This window comes from Onychostruthus taczanowskii, unplaced genomic scaffold (genome assembly GCF_017590055.1).
Source record: "Onychostruthus taczanowskii isolate IOZ18803 unplaced genomic scaffold, ASM1759005v1 scaffold7, whole genome shotgun sequence".
Lineage (NCBI taxonomy): Eukaryota > Metazoa > Chordata > Aves > Passeriformes > Passeridae > Onychostruthus > Onychostruthus taczanowskii.
The window spans coordinates 8085469-8100478 of NW_024504786.1; the positions used below are offsets into that span (position 1 = coordinate 8085469).

General features: G+C 50.7%; 1 protein-coding gene across 1 annotated transcript; it reads right to left on the reverse strand.

Moving 5' to 3' along the window:
* Positions 1 to 3536: 3536 nt before the first annotated feature.
* LOC121345071 (nuclear autoantigenic sperm protein) lies at positions 3537 to 14934 on the reverse strand. The gene is made up of 15 exons (XM_041421612.1): positions 14751 to 14934; positions 13953 to 14003; positions 13051 to 13161; positions 12456 to 12536; positions 12191 to 12288; positions 10609 to 11466; positions 8719 to 8801; positions 7744 to 7820; positions 7539 to 7612; positions 6398 to 6586; positions 6014 to 6180; positions 5452 to 5505; positions 5287 to 5358; positions 4207 to 4338; positions 3537 to 3706 (listed from the first exon to the last, which is right to left on the reverse strand). Exons 1-15 carry the CDS (start codon positions 14810 to 14812, stop codon positions 3653 to 3655), a joined length of 2163 nt encoding a protein of 720 aa, XP_041277546.1. The 5' UTR covers positions 14813 to 14934; the 3' UTR covers positions 3537 to 3652.
* Between the last annotated feature and the right edge of the window lie 76 nt (positions 14935 to 15010).

The window sequence follows — 15010 nt, forward strand, 5'->3', positions numbered from 1 at the left end:
CACATGGAGAAGCTGTGCCTCGGGCCCACGGCACCCAGCAGCTCCTGCCTCCATGGGGGTGACCCTCTGCCTGTGGAGGGAGCACAGGGCACGGCAAGGAAACCACAGGACATCTCGGTAGCGTGGAGCTGGGTCTGGCATAGAATGGGGATGGGGACAGGTGCTGGGCTGGGGAATTGGGTGTCACATCCTGGCTCCAGCTTGGTCTGAGCTGGGTAGGCCTCCATCTTCCCATCCCTGCACCACACAGGCAGCCCTTGGTGCTTATTTTGCCAAAACTAGAAAAAGATATTATTGGGGGGGGGGAATGGGAGAGGGTGGGAGTGTCACCCTTTTCTTCCCTTTGTGTCTGCAAGGTCGGGATGTCCCAAAATATGGACGACACTGAGGCACACCATCATTTTGTGCCTCGTGGGGTCCCACCAGCTGCGCGGGGACAGCAGGGACCAGGGCGGGCACGGGGAGCTCCCCTGGGGGACGTGCTGACCCCCCGTGAGAGGGCCCTGCTCCGCACGGCCAACCCCACTTCTAGGAGGGTGCCAGTGGAGGTACGGTGAATCCCAAATGCCAGGGCGGGCACCAGCAGCCCTACAGCTCCCCAGCACTGAGAGCCAGCCCCTCCTTCCCGTGAACCCCGTGTGCCGCAGGGAGAGCCCCCCCGGCAGCCGCTCCCACTGCAGGGACACCGGCAGCCGCCGCAGGAGCTGCTGGAAGCCCACGAACGCCAGGTGGCCGAGATCCGGGCCAGGACCCGGCAGCTGGAGCAGCAGAGAGAGGGTAGGCCCTGGCAATGGTTTGGGGCGATGGGGAGGCACGTGTGGGATGCAGTAACCCCCCCGAGAACTATCTGTGGGGGCTGTGGGGGCCGTGCTGAGCCCCCCGCCCCTCACGGTCCTTCAGGGCTGTGCCGGCGGCTGGCGACACTGGGGGCCGGGGCACCTCTGGGCCCCCAGCCCGAGCAGGGGGAGCCCGAGCCGAGCCAAGGCCTGCGGGACCAGGCCAGACAGGTCCGAACAGCACAGCACAGGTCAGCCCTGGCCTGAGGGGTCACAGCAGAGCCTTGGCCCTGTGGGGTGCCCTCCATCAAGGCTCCCTCACCCTCCATTTGCCTGCCTCCTCCCCAGGACCACCCTCCACCTCGACACCCTCCTGCCGCCCGCAGGGCCGCTCGCGGCCGAGGCCAGGTGAGGGTCTGTGGGCCATGGCGGCTCCGAGCGCAGGGCCCAGCCGAGCCCTGGCGATGGCTGATCCGGGGCTCCGGCAGGGCGCTGCGAGTGTCCTACCTGCGCTCCGGGGGACACGACCCGGCCATCCTGGACCAGCTTCTCCACCTCCAGCTGGAGGCCACGGTGCTGGAGAAAGGAACGGGGCTGCGCAGGGGCAGGCGGATGGGTAAGCGCCAACACCAGGCCCAGGCCTGTCCCCCCTCAGGAAGCGCGGCCCCACAGACAGCACCTGAGGCACTCCAAGCTGTTCCAGCAGAGCCCTCGGGCACTGGCACTCACGGTCTGGATGCGGCGCTGCTGGCCGTGGAGCTGGAGAACCGGCGTCTGGAAGATGAACTGCTGGCGCTGAAGGTCAGAAGGGAGAGGAGAGCAGATGCTGGTAGGTAATAGGTTCCCCATCTGCACCCCACAGCCCCCGGCTGCCTCTGTGGTTGCAGGATCAGAGCTCTGGGCTGGAGATGGCTCCTAGAAATACTGGCTGCAGCTTGGGGTGGGCTCTCTGCCATGAGCAGTCCCAGTCCCCTGGGGCCCTGAACACGGGCCTGGTGAGGTGCCAGGAAAATGGCTGCTGTAAAGCCCACCGTGACCAAATCCTGTTGCCCAGGCTCACAGGCAGCCCAGCGGCACACGGAGGAACTGGCCCGGCTCCAGGCAGAGGTGGGAATGCTGCGATGCCATGCAGAGCAGACAAGGCCATGGCTGTACCCCCCTGTCTTCCCACACCCTATAGCCTCCCCACTGCCACCAGCCCTTGCTGTGCCAGAACTTTTCATGGTAAGAGCCTCAGTCCAGAGTGATTTCCAGCTCTCTGAGGGGAGAGGGGAGTTGGGATTGGGCTGACAACTGGGACAGGATGATGGGTGTGGAGGTACAAGCTTAGGGACATTTGGGAACAGCTCCCTTTGCTGCACTTGGGGATAGAGCCACTGGGGCAGGAGGTGAGTCCCCACCAGTGCTGTGATTTGCTCTGCACACCCAGTGCCACATGTGAGGGGATGGCCAGGCAGCTCACACCCTGCCAGGACCCTCCTCCCCCTGACATCACCTTTTTCCTTTCCCAGGAGCCCCCCAGGCCAGCACTGGGGCCTGGCAGACCCACAGCCCATGTGCCCCCCGGACTCCCCCTCACCCCCTTTGTGGCCCTGGAGGACCCTCCTCCTGCTCAGGAGCCCCCGGCACAAGAGAGGGCTCCCCGAAGGTGAGCCAGGAACAGGCCATGGCCCCACTGGACTGCCCTGCCACCCCCTCCACCAGCAAACGGGGGCTCCGGTAACTGTCAGGGTGATGAAGGCAAAACCTGTGTTCAAGCTGCAGAGATGGGCTCAGTTGTGCAGCTGGTACCAGGTTCCCACAGTGCTGGGATGGGTGGAATGGTACAGGATCACTGCTGGGACCAGAGGCTCTGGGCATTTCAGCAGGAAAAGGACAGGCAAAGCCCCAAGCCAGCAGCAAACTGAGTGACACAGCTCAGCCTCCACCACAGGACAGAGCCCACAGCCAGAGGAGTGGCTCAACCACTCCTGCTCACAATGGTGGTTTGGGGACAGGCAGAGGGCACAGAGGGGCACAATAAATTCCCTGCCCTCAGGCACATCCCCACATCCAACCTCTGTAGAGAAAGCCTAACCCAGGGCATGCACAGCTCAGCCCTGGGAACCAGCAAAAACCACAGCCAGCTTTCTAAAGTGTCAGAAGCCCTGTGCTACACGTTAAATAAAAGGCTTCAGCTCATTTCTCTTCACTTCTTGGCCTTTTTTTATACATACACAACCAAGGGCAGGGTACCAGCCCCACCTGGGCACTCAAGCTGGCTCAGGGGACAGCCCTGCCCCTGCCTCCCACCATCAGCACCTGCTCCTGCACCCCCTCCTGGGTACAAAGTGGAGGTTGAGCAGAGATATAAAACACACAGCAACCAAGCCCAGGATGTTACAAAGCTCTTTCATTATCAGCCTTCCCCACCATTTTCAGGCTGCTCAAAGCTGAGGGAGGCACTGTCAAAACCCACTTCAGGCTCAGCCTTGAATGAACAAAACACAGCCCCAGCTCTGACAAGGCCCCAGCAGAAGAAAAAAGGTCAGGTCCCTGGACAAGACAGTGAAGTTCAGGCAATGCTCTCATCCCTGCAGCAGCCAGCCCTGCCTGGCCCATCCGACCCTCTGCTCCTGAGGAGGCAGATGTGGGTGGAAATGCTAAAGCTAAAGGGAGCATGAGCCCAGCAGTGGGCCAGGGCTGAGACCTGCAACCCAGGGGGACAGCCAGGAGCAGAGGCTGGAACCTGTCACAGGAGGAAGGTCAAGACAGGGACCATTTGCTTACAATCTTTATTGAAGTCATACAAAAGTTGCCAAAAAGTGAAAAAATACACTATATACAAAACCATTTTCCTTGTAAGGAGAGGAGTGTCCAAGGTTAAAGAATCATTATCATACTGTGCTTTCAACTGCAGCCCCTGATTCTGCTTGTGGCCTTTTCTCTGTCTAAAAGAGAAGATAAGGGTTTGTTTTTAAAAGTCAAGACACAGTCCTACAGCACCAACTCATGCAGCAGCCCAAGGGTTCTGTAATTTGAAGTCTTAACTATGTGAACTTTTCCAGTCTCCAGAGCCCAACACTACCCTAAAGCATTGATAGTAACAAGTGCAGCCCAAGGGTAAGTAATAAAACCCAGGAACATGAAAAATTGGGGGAAGACCTTGTGTTGGAGTTGAGCCCAGCAAAAAACTACCCAGAACCTGTCTCTGTCCCACCCCACACGTGATAGGGCTCCATGGCTGGGTCTGTCCAGCCCACACAGGGTCAGCACCACAGCACAACATGCACCCTGCCCACGAGGAATAGTCTTCATCTCATCTGGGAAACCTTGTAAAGGACAGCAGGCAATAAAATCAGGACATCTACCAGGCACAGAACCATCCCTGAACAGAGAGGGGAGAAATAAAATAAAAAGCACAGCCCAGACTCCTGGCTCAGCTGCCCACCTCCTCTTCCATTTTTTCTGCAACCTCATTTCCACGGGGGACAGGGTCCCCACCACCACCATTGACTGCTGGTTCTGGTTTAGGTTTCTTGGCTTCATTGTCTCCCTGATGAGTCTCCTCCTCTGGTTTCCTCTGAAGACAAAATTGTTTACAATCTCCACTAAGTACAAATCAAAGTTCAAATCGTTTTGAGAAATTTAGCATTAGATGTCACTGCACATCATCTACCCAACCTCTGCTTGCCAGGCTCAGGACAGACTCCCCAGTGCTGGGGTTTAGCCAGAGCTTTGAGACCCAGGTCTCGACCCCAGTGACACTTTAGGTGCCAGGATCTCTAGAGCTGAGTTATCTGTAGTTACACTCTGGTAAAGAAAGGGGCAACCACTGAGCCTGTAACTGTTCCAGGGTAGACTTAAGGCATCTACATTTGAAATTACCTAAAGCAGCTCCAAGTCACTCCAGGCACACCTGAACTAACAGATCAATGAAACAGAGGCAACGTAAAACTCAAGAGTATCACCTATAAGATCTTAGTTTTTATCAGCAAACACTCCTAGAGAACACATAGGAACCACATTCTCAATATCTGATCTCCTAAAGAGGCAGTTTATCATTACCTCCAGTGTGGCTTTACTATTTATTAAAAGTCCAAGTCCCAATCTCCTTTTGGAAAGAAGGGAACCCAGCCCAGCTTTGCCTTTTCCTTGGGATATGCAGGTGATCCCAAGGTTTCCTGCCTTTTCCTTGGGATCTGCAGGTGACCCTGCTGCTCTTGAGGGTCCTCAGCAGAGGAAAATCTTGTTCAGGGAACACCTGCAGAAGCCACACAACTGGGTCAGATTTACATCAGTGTGGGTCAGGCAGGGTGCTGAACCACCAAGAATTGTCTCCTGGAGGCCAGCTGGTTCCCAGACTGATTGGCTCCCAGTGGAAAGGAGTTTCAAATATTACTGATTTTACGTCTGGAGTGTTTTTCCATTATACAACTAAGTTAAGATTTTTAAGACAAATCTTATTACACAGAGCAAGCCAGCGGTACTTCAAAAAACTGCTTGTTTAACAAGTAATTTCTGGACTCACCTTTTTCCTGACTAGATGAGAGATGTCTGTTACACACTGAGATGCACCATCAGCTCCTTTCCTTACTGGAATCTGTTACAAGACAGACATTGACACATGAGCAAACACAACCAGTAATCCTTAGAGCAGATGAGAATTAACCACGTTCATTTTAGATTAACTTACTGTGGACACGGAACCACTGTCTTCACTTTGTGCAAAGCCAGATGTAGTTCCAACCTTAAGAAAAGCAGAAAAAACAGACTGTGGCAGACAATGCATGTGGAACTTAGTGAGATACAGAAAGTCCAAGTCCTCCACATCCCAACACTGGATTCTGCACTTCTGTAAGGACAGATGCAATGTGCGCTCCACATTTGCCTGACCCATCATTTCCAGCCCAAAAAAAGTCCAAGTCCTCCACATCCCAAAACTGGATTCTGTAAGGACAGATGCAATGTGCGCTCCACATTTGCCTGACCCATCATTTCCAGCTCTGACACATTAAATGCCACAGAAGCATATCAAATTCCTGTTTAGTTTGGAACGATTAGTATCAGGGCTCTTAGTAAATATCCTCTTTAGACATCAGCTGCCTCAGTTTCCTTCTCACAACCACAGCCTGGTAAGACCTGTGAGCAACCACCAGTCCCTGATCAAGTCTGAGCTCCTCCCATGACTGATTTATTCTACATTCCACTGGAAGAAGGGTTGGGTCAAAAGGAAACCACAGGACACACACACTCACCAGAGTTGCTTTCAGTCCTAGCTCAGCTACTTTTGCACTCTTCTGTGACTCCTTTGAATCTTCTATCTTCTCTTTAATTTCAGGAAGCAGTCCCTTCAGTTCTTCTATCTCCTTCTCGTCCTCAGGGGACCCAGAGTCTGCCTTCTTTATTCGCTCAGTCAGTATTGCTGGGATGAAACAGTTATCAGGGAAAACCACCTCGAGACAAAGTAACTGTCCAGTTACCAACATCCAGAGGCAACTATCTGCTAACAAAGATTTTACAAATTCTGCCCCTGGTGTAGTCTCACCACTTTCAGATACAACAGCACACAGCAGACCCCCAGCACACCTCACTACTTTGCCTTGGGAAAACCCAGGGGACAGCTTCAGAATTCCACGTACCCAGTCTCTTGTCTATGACCTCCATGGACTTCCCAAACTGCAGCACGGCCTCGTCGAAGTCGCTGTTGTAGTGGTAGGCCAGGGCCAGCTGGTAGTGGCTCTCGGCCAGCAGCCGGTCGTGAGCCTCCAGGTACTTCTGCTGCAGGGCCAGGCAGGCCTGGAACTCCTCGATTGCCTGCGTGTAGTTTTCTACAGGAGAAAGCCCCAAGGTCTTTACAAACCTCAGTAATTACCCACAGCAGCACCATCTAAACCCTGGTTTGGTTATTCCATGTTTTGTTACACATTACACAGTCTGCAAACAGAACCACCACTGAACACAGCAGGGCTGGGCTGATTTCAGACCATCAGATGACAACTCTGCCTCCCCTGAGACTGTCTAGGCCAGCTCCTCTGGTTCTCTCATGAGTGCTTTGTCTAATTTCAGCACAGAAAACTGAGCAGCCAAGTCAAAGCAGGCACCAAATCCTCCTGCTTTACTTTCTACCAAGAACTGAACGTAATTTTGGTCCCAGTTGTAACACGGATCTGGAGCTAAGGACAGTGCCACCTTCCTGCTAAGCTCTCCCTGCTTGTGCTCCAGGACATAAGACACAACCCTTGTTCTGCAGCCCTGGCCCAGAAACCTGTTGGGTTATTTCCAATGCCTGCCCCAGAGAAAGTGTACATTTGGATTTAACAAGATTACAATACATTTTTACATGAAAGGCAAGTGAGTCATTACAAGGCACAAACCTGAGGTTTGCCTCCCACTCCTTTTTTCTGCTGTGTAACACAAGAGCCTTTCCTGACTACAACCTAGGATTTGGGAGGGTCTGAGAGAGTCAACTATTTTTCATTACAATTTCAGCAAGTCTCTCAAGTTCATAAACAAGGTTTGGTCACTTCAGAAAGCAGAACACAAGGCTGGCAACACACTGCTTCTTAAACTTTTTTTTCCACTGTTCTGCAAAAGAACAGACTACCCTATTTTTAAGGCACCAACCATTACTTCCAAAGCTTCTCACATGGCTGCAACTATCATGATCTAATTTGTTCTCATCCTGACAGCCTTAACTCACATCTGCTCGTTTTAAAGTACAAAACCCAGTGACAGAAAGTAGAACCAAACACTTTGAATATGAGAATTAACATTACTTACCAGATTCAATGCTAACTTCTCCTAACTTCAGATGAGCTTGAGCTGCATGGAGCTGAGCTTCTTTTGTTTCTTGTCTACAGCCAGAAGAAAAAAATAGTTTTCAAATCCTGATCAGAGCATGCCACATTCTCTAACTGGCTATGCCACCATCCAATTTACACTGAGTTTCTGTGGCATATACCCACATTAAAACTTTAGTCTTTACCTCTTGTAAATGACTTTTGCTAACTCCAGCATGTCCCAGGCTAGCTCAAGATTGCCAATTTCATCCTCTTCACTTTCCTGTAAAGACCAGAAGTGCATGACAGATTAAGTGACTTGGTCAGAGACCAGATCAAACAGCACCACTAAATTCCCAACCAGTGTTACCAAGGAATCCATTTCTGCAAAAAGTGAACATTTCACCACCAGAAGAAAGAAGAAAAAAAAAAAAAAAAAGAATATGTAGTAGAGGTTATTGCATCAACCAAGACTTTGCCTGGAGTAAAGATGTTTCAATGGAACATGAACTCACATTGTTCTGTGATATGCTTTAATTTCTTTTCCAGAAATAGCAGGAGAGAGACCTTGGTTTAGGTTGTCTTTAGATGAACCAAATAAAGTTCACAGTCCAGCTTTTTTTAATGAGCCTTTGAGCTTTGTTAGAGTAGTCTGAGAAAGGGACAGACAGTTATCTTGAATGCTTAGTGCCACTCTAAAAGGCTGCAAATTTTTCCAGGTATTTTTACTGCTACATCAATGTACATCTCAGGTTTGAGGAGCACCACACTTCTCAAACAATTCCCATCCTAATCACAGCTTACTGGACAAACAGACAATTAACTGTTCCAAGTAACTCCAGTGACAGGCTGAAACAGCTCTCCCTGCCTGCCCCTGCACCACCAGGCCACATTAGCTCAGCACAGCACAAGTATGTGTGTCAGAGCAGCTGAACAAACCCAAGTCTACAGACACAGCTGAGCAAGAAGCTACAATGCAGACTAGGCCTAACACTGGCCATTGCTAGGCAATATTGGCTTTCAGAAGTACTTTCCTACACAGAACTAAATGAAACACAAATGAGCTTTTAGAAAAACATAAACATCATATTTAGGCCCAATACTTAGGCATCCTAATAAATATATGCCTAATATTTAGGCATCCTTCCACACACACTGGTGTCAGACCTCAGCAACCTCACCTTGTCTTCCACTGTCAATTCATTCTCCTTATCATCGTCAGCTTTATCATTTTCTTTATCTTCCTCTTCAGATTCTTCTGTTTCTAGAAGGCAAGTAGATGCATGAAGACACTTCTGGTTACTGTGCTTGCTCAACATGGAGTCAGGCAGAGTGTGTTATATCCAACCCTTACCCTTCCAGTGACAGGTTAGAGGTGTGATGTACGAAGAGCAGATACATTAAAGTCTCAGCATCAGCAGCCATCTTGCTGAAACCATTCAGCACTGTAGACTAAAGCAGTCCATAAGTTCAACTTCTTACTATCTACAACAGAAACTTACATAGAATTCAGTTCTCACCAATCTGTTGTCAGCTCTCACTGAAGCCACAAGATTTTGAGCAGCCCTAGAGGCACTGGCCAGCTGCTAAACTTCATGCTATACAAAGTCTTTTCAGCAAGATAGCTGCCAAGCTGAACACAAATTAGTCTGTTTCTCAGTTCATGATTCTCGTGTCACACATTTAAGTGTCAATGTTAATGAACCTCCTCTTGTGTAGTACTAATTTGACTTTTGACACTGTGCAGAAGCATCACATCATCTGTTCTAGCAGCAGAAGACGTTTTTGGAAAATGTGCAGTAAAGGAATATGGCTAATAACTTCAGAGCACTGGCTGGTCTGCAGGCTGAGGTCACACAATGCCTGTATCACAACCTCTGGCTATTCCAGAACAGAAGCCTGACTGGGGGGGACTGGAGAGCCTGTGAACTCACTAGTCTAACTCCCAGCACACACCCACCACTGAGAGGGCCAAACCTGTGAACAAGAAGACACTTGTATCAAGGTAAACAGAAGAGATGTCAGGATGCTAAGATTTAAGTAGTGGGAGGAGCTTGGGATGACACAGCACCGGGACAGGATGTTCCAGAGGGTCCTCACATTCCCAGACCTGGGGCAAAAAGCAGCAGTATGTGTGCATCAGCAGCCTCTCAGCACTGAGAGTGAGGAGCAGGCAACTATTCTTAGGTTATTTTCAGTCATCCTCTCTCCACACAGACACCCTGTTAGGCCACTGCTCCACCACTGAGTGATCACTATGCTCAGGAGAATAAATCCTTCCAGGCTCCAGAACTGTTCAGTGTCAACACCTGCCACTCCTGAAGGCACTGTCTGTGAAGATGAGTTACTGGCAAGCAAAGCTGCAATTACAGTTCATCAATTAACTTGTGCAATAGAAGGCACAGGCCCACTAAGACCACAAAGTACTGCTGCAGCAAAGGGTGCAAGTCTTACTTCAACAGAGCCCAGGAAACAGCTATAATAAAGCAGGGAAACAGAAGGGCAGAAGCTGGACAGCCAGAAGACTGTACTAGAGCAGCAATGAGCCTTCAGCAAAACAAGTTTAGATTTTCCAACTAAATTTTTGCTAGCAATGACCATCAGAAAGACTCAGTTGAAGAGTTCCTCTCCTCCAAGAGAAGTAAATTTATGTGTTCAGCTGTCTTTGTTTTTTCACCACCATTTTAAAATAAAACACAGCTATAACCAGAGGCAGTTTGTGCTTTGCAGTTACGTGAAGGTTAGTGCAATACACCCAGATGCATGCAAGTGAACATCCATTCAGTATTCTCCACCAGCCTAGCCATTACTCACACATTTCACAGGGCTGTCAGTTTGCTTTCAAGTAAGACTTGCTTTGCAGTTAGTTAAGCGTTAGTCTAGAGAAACTGAGACCATTCACTATTCCTTGAAACTTTACTTGTATGTAAAGTCCTTCAAGAGCCCCTTTACTGTGCCTTTTCCTTATTCTAAGGCAAACAGAAAATTCTGAATGGAACACTTTTTACCCATTTGTTAGCCAAATCCATCAAGTCATCCACCCACAAGTATTTTTTGCCTCTCAGTGTTACCTTCTCCCTCTTCCATCAGGTCATCTTTCTCTTCTTTTTCTACCTTAGCACCTTCACCCTCTTCAATCAGGTCACCTTTCTTTTCCTCTTTCTCTACCTTAGCAGCAACTTCAGCCTTTTCTTTCATGTCACTAGGTGGCTCTTTGCCCTCTGTGGGCACAGGCTCCTTTGAGGACTCTGTCTCTTTAGATTCACCTGGTTTCTCTTCTGTAACTGTCTCTACTGGCTCATGTTTCTCTTCTGCCTTCTTCTGTTCAGCCTCCTCTCCATCCCCTTCTGCAGCTTCTTTCTGTTCCACAGCAGCTGCTGCCTGTGCTTCTGCCTTCTCTTCCACAGCTGTCTCAGCCTGCCCTTCTACAGCCTCTCCCTTCTCCACAGCTGACTCTTTTTCTGTTGCTTCTGCTGCCTGTTCTCCCGTCTCTCCCTTCTCTTCCACAGCCACTTCTCCTGCTTCAGTCTCTTCCCCAGATGCCTTTTCCTCCTTGTCTGACTCTTCTGTCGTTCTCTCCTCCTCAGCTGCCTTCTCTACCTTGTCCTCTTGCACTGTCTTCTGCTCTTTTTCTACTTCCTTCTCTTCCACAGCTGCCTCCTCATTCACAGGCACCTGCTTCTTCTGCTCTTCTGAAGTTTCTTCTTTTCCCACAGAAATCTCAATCTTCTCTTCAGCCTCTTCGTGCTTCTTTGCATCCTTGTCAACAGCTGCTTCTTTGGGTTCTTCTTTAGTATCTTTCATTTCAACATCCTCTTCTTTGATTTCCTTCTCAGAGAGTACTGTAGACTCTTCCGTGGACTTTTTGGCCTCTTCCTTTTCCCCCATGGCGTTATAAACCTGTTCTCTCAACTCCTCCCTTGCTTCTTCTACATGATTGAGGAAGCATAAACATTTCTTCGAGTTTAGTGATAAAGACATTAACGAGCACTGACAACACCACCCTCAAGACCCTCCAGTGTGTTGGTTTGTTACCAAGTTGGATGACACTCCTAAAAGCTTCATTTTCCAAGTACAAGGAATTAGGAGACAACCAACATAGCTGCTTGCTCTAAGTCCCTTCCCCTTCCCCAGACTGCAGCATTGCAAGCGGCCGCTCAAGCAGCGTGCGGTTGTGCAGCGATTTTAGTCACAGCATAGCGAGAGGTGCCAGTGCTTTAACAGTCTGGATGGACAGGAACCCCTGTATCCTCTCCAGCTGCAGGCAGCATAAAATAGCCACTGTTCTTGGGACTTTGTACAGAGACTCTGACCTCTGGAACTACACACACTGTACTGCTACAAGGTTACAAAGCAGCGGAATCAGCGGTGAAGCTCAAGAAAGCAAGTTTGAATGCAGTGTTGAGGACACGGACGCCTGGTGACCCTTTACACATGCTTTCAGTGACCAGCTCCTTGCAGATGTTTTACAGATTTTGCTCATCTTTAAGCAAGACTACAAAAAAACCAAACAGAAACAGAGTCCATTCAGACTGCCAAGAGTTTCAATAGAATGATTCAGGCTACCCAAGATACCAATGGACTAAACTTGGATCATTCCAACAAAAAAACACAGCCTGGAGCCTCCATGGCAGGGCAGGCAGCTTTACATACCATCAGCAGCTGGCAGTGCAGAGTCATCTTCTGCTTTTTCTCCTTCCTCTTCCACCTGCACCCCTTCTAAGGCATTTCCCAGCACACCATTTTCCATTCTAAAGGGAATAGGAGTTTGTTATCCCTTGGATATTTAATACCCTTATTTGAACTGCACAAGCTGCAGTGCCACAGCCCATCCCACCCAGGGCAGTGCTGCCCATGAAGGAGTGAAATCCTCTTACAACAGACACACTCTTCACCAAATGACAAACTGTCACCATACCTTGCCAACTCCAGGAGAGATTTTCCATAATAAAAAAAAGCTTCTGCACACTCATCCGCTGTCTCACCGTACTTTTTACCCCTACAAAAATAATAAAGAATTATTTGCCTGTGCCTGCTTTAGATATGGATATGTGAACTTGAACATTAAATATTCCTATCCTAACAAAAGGACCACTTTCTTGGCTCACTTCCTATTGCTTTAAACAAATATTGAATGCTTCTCTCAATTACATATGGCTTCAAACATCCAAATGAGGAAATTAATCTGTAACCCAAATAGTACATTCAGAAAGATTGACCAAGACTAGTGAGCAAGTTACTAGAGAAGACACCTGCATAATAAACTACCAAACCCCTTTCCCTCCTTAGGGAACTCTGCTGGTAATGCTTATCACAAAAGCCACCTAAACTGCACACCAACTACAGCATTGTCCAACTCTTAGGTGACTTTAAATAGCTTGTCCCCTCACAGCTGCATTATAAATTATAAACATGTTATGTAAAAATCCCAATCTTTCTTGCATAATCCACACCAGAACAGCCAAGCTGAAGCCCAAGCCCAGCAAAAACACACAGAACCTTCTACTACTCACAGTAAGCTTGCAGCCTCCTGGAATGCATTCACAGCAGCTGGAATATTTCCCATTACCAAGTGCTTCTGTCCCAAACCCAATAGTTTCTTTGATTCTCCATCCACATCCATACTAGAGGAAGGGGAAATAAATCAAATAAAGGATTCTGTTAGTTTTCACAGTAACTTTAGCTTTCAAAACCTAGTCTGCTTTATGGAATAGTGAGTTGCATACATTACAGTGGTTGGAATTACCAGAGTAGTTGGGATTTTTTTGGTTTTGTGTGTGTAAATCTGAAACAACTGATAGTTCCAATAACCAAGGGAACACAGGCAAATTTATCCAATCACTGCAACAAGTATCACAACCTGCTGTGACAAAGGCTGCTAAAAAATAAACTTTAGGAGTTGCACACCAACCCACCATGGAGCACCAGTGCTCCAGACTCCAATGCTAGATCAAGAAAAAGAAGATTAAACTCAAGTTAAAATTTTTCATAGCACAGCATGGTGCATCTGACAAGAATGACAGATGCAAGTGTCAGTTTCAGTTCAGTGCATCTTGCACAGCTTCATTTCCAGAAGGTCCAGCCCAGCATCTCCGACTGGGACAAGAGGAGCCACCCACAGAGGAACACAATGTATCACATGCCAGCTGCACACTTGTACCTCTCCAGCACTAATTAAAAACCCAAAAACTTCAAGAACTGCTTGATACATTTTTGCATGTATCAATCCCTGAAAAGGCCTTGATGCACTGGATTTGTGCAAAGCACTGGTGAGCACAGGTTTTCAGCACCTACATCAGACATGGGAGCTAAGCTCCAAGTCTAAGAAGGGATCTGAAGGGTGACCTCTGCCTCTCACACAGTAACTCCGGGATTCTGTGTTATTTGCTACTGACAATCCCCACTCCCATCTCACCTGTCTGTCTTGTCTGTGGATGTGGAAGGAGCTGCCAGTTCCTCTTCCATCCTGCAAACAGAAAATCGAATGTTTTTTTATTCACGTTTAGAACCGGCCAACCACTTCACGGCACCAACTGAGCTCTCGGGGGGTGCGAAAGCAGCACCAGGAGCCCCGGATCAGCGGTGCCCAGCCCCCGCTAGGGGCTCGGGCCCCTCAGTGTGGTGTACGGTCCGGAGGGAGGCCGTGAGGGGCTGTGCCAGCCCCGGCCCGGCCGCTCCCGGGCAGACAATGGGGCCTTTCCCGCCTTCCGCCGGCCCCGCCCCCCGCCCTTGGCGCCAAACCCCGGCGGCGGCTCCTCACGGGCCGCCGGTCACGTGACGCGCGCCCCCTCCAGCCCGCCCCGCGGCGTCGGCTGCCCCCAACAAAGATGGCGGCGGCCGCGCAGCGGTCACGTGGGGGCTCCGCGCGAGCCGCGCGCGCCCAGCTGGCGCCGGAGGAGCGGGGCGGCGGCACGTACCACCGTAGCACGGCCGGCGGGGGGGGACGGCGGAGGCAGGTACCACAAACGGCGAGGGGGGGACGGGGGACGCAGGTACCACCGCCGGCGAGGAGGAAAGGGGGGGAGGAGGGGGTGCAGCTTCGCCAGCCCGACCAGCACCCCCGGCCCTCCCCCCAAGGAAATCCGGCCCACCAGCCCGCTTACCCCCCATGCCCTCCGGTACCCTACGGCCCGAAGGCGCCCCCCCCCTCCCCTGATGCCCCCCGTCCCCGACACGCACACACCGTAACCGGGCCCAGCCCGCGCGGCCCTACCTAGTCTGGGAGGCCGGCGCGGGCTCAACGCAGGGGGGAGCGGCGATGGCCGAGGATTGCATAGAAGCTGCTGGAGAGAGGGGCGGCGGCGGCAGAGTGCAGCCCCCTGCCCCTCCGGCTGGCTATATACCCCCGAGGACACGCCCCGGCCCGCCTGGCGGCGCGCGCGCGCCGCAGGGGGACTACCGCTCCCGGCACGCTGCGCGCCCGCCCCGCCGCGGGACGCCGGGGGCGCCGCCGCGCAGGGCGCGCTGGGAAGT

Bases quoted from the DNA above. Each gene is read 5' to 3' on its own strand.
- LOC121345071 (XM_041421612.1), bottom strand. From the start codon at position 14,812: ATGCAATCCTCGGCCATCGCCGCTCCCCCCTGCGTTGAGCCCGCGCCG. The intron at 11,467-12,190 runs GTATGTAAAGCT...TCAATCATGTAG, and splicing joins TGCACTGCCAGCTGCTGATG to AAGAAGCAAGGGAGGAGTTG. The intron at 6,181-6,397 runs GTACGTGGAATT...GTTTCATCCCAG, and splicing joins GGTCATAGACAAGAGACTGG to CAATACTGACTGAGCGAATA.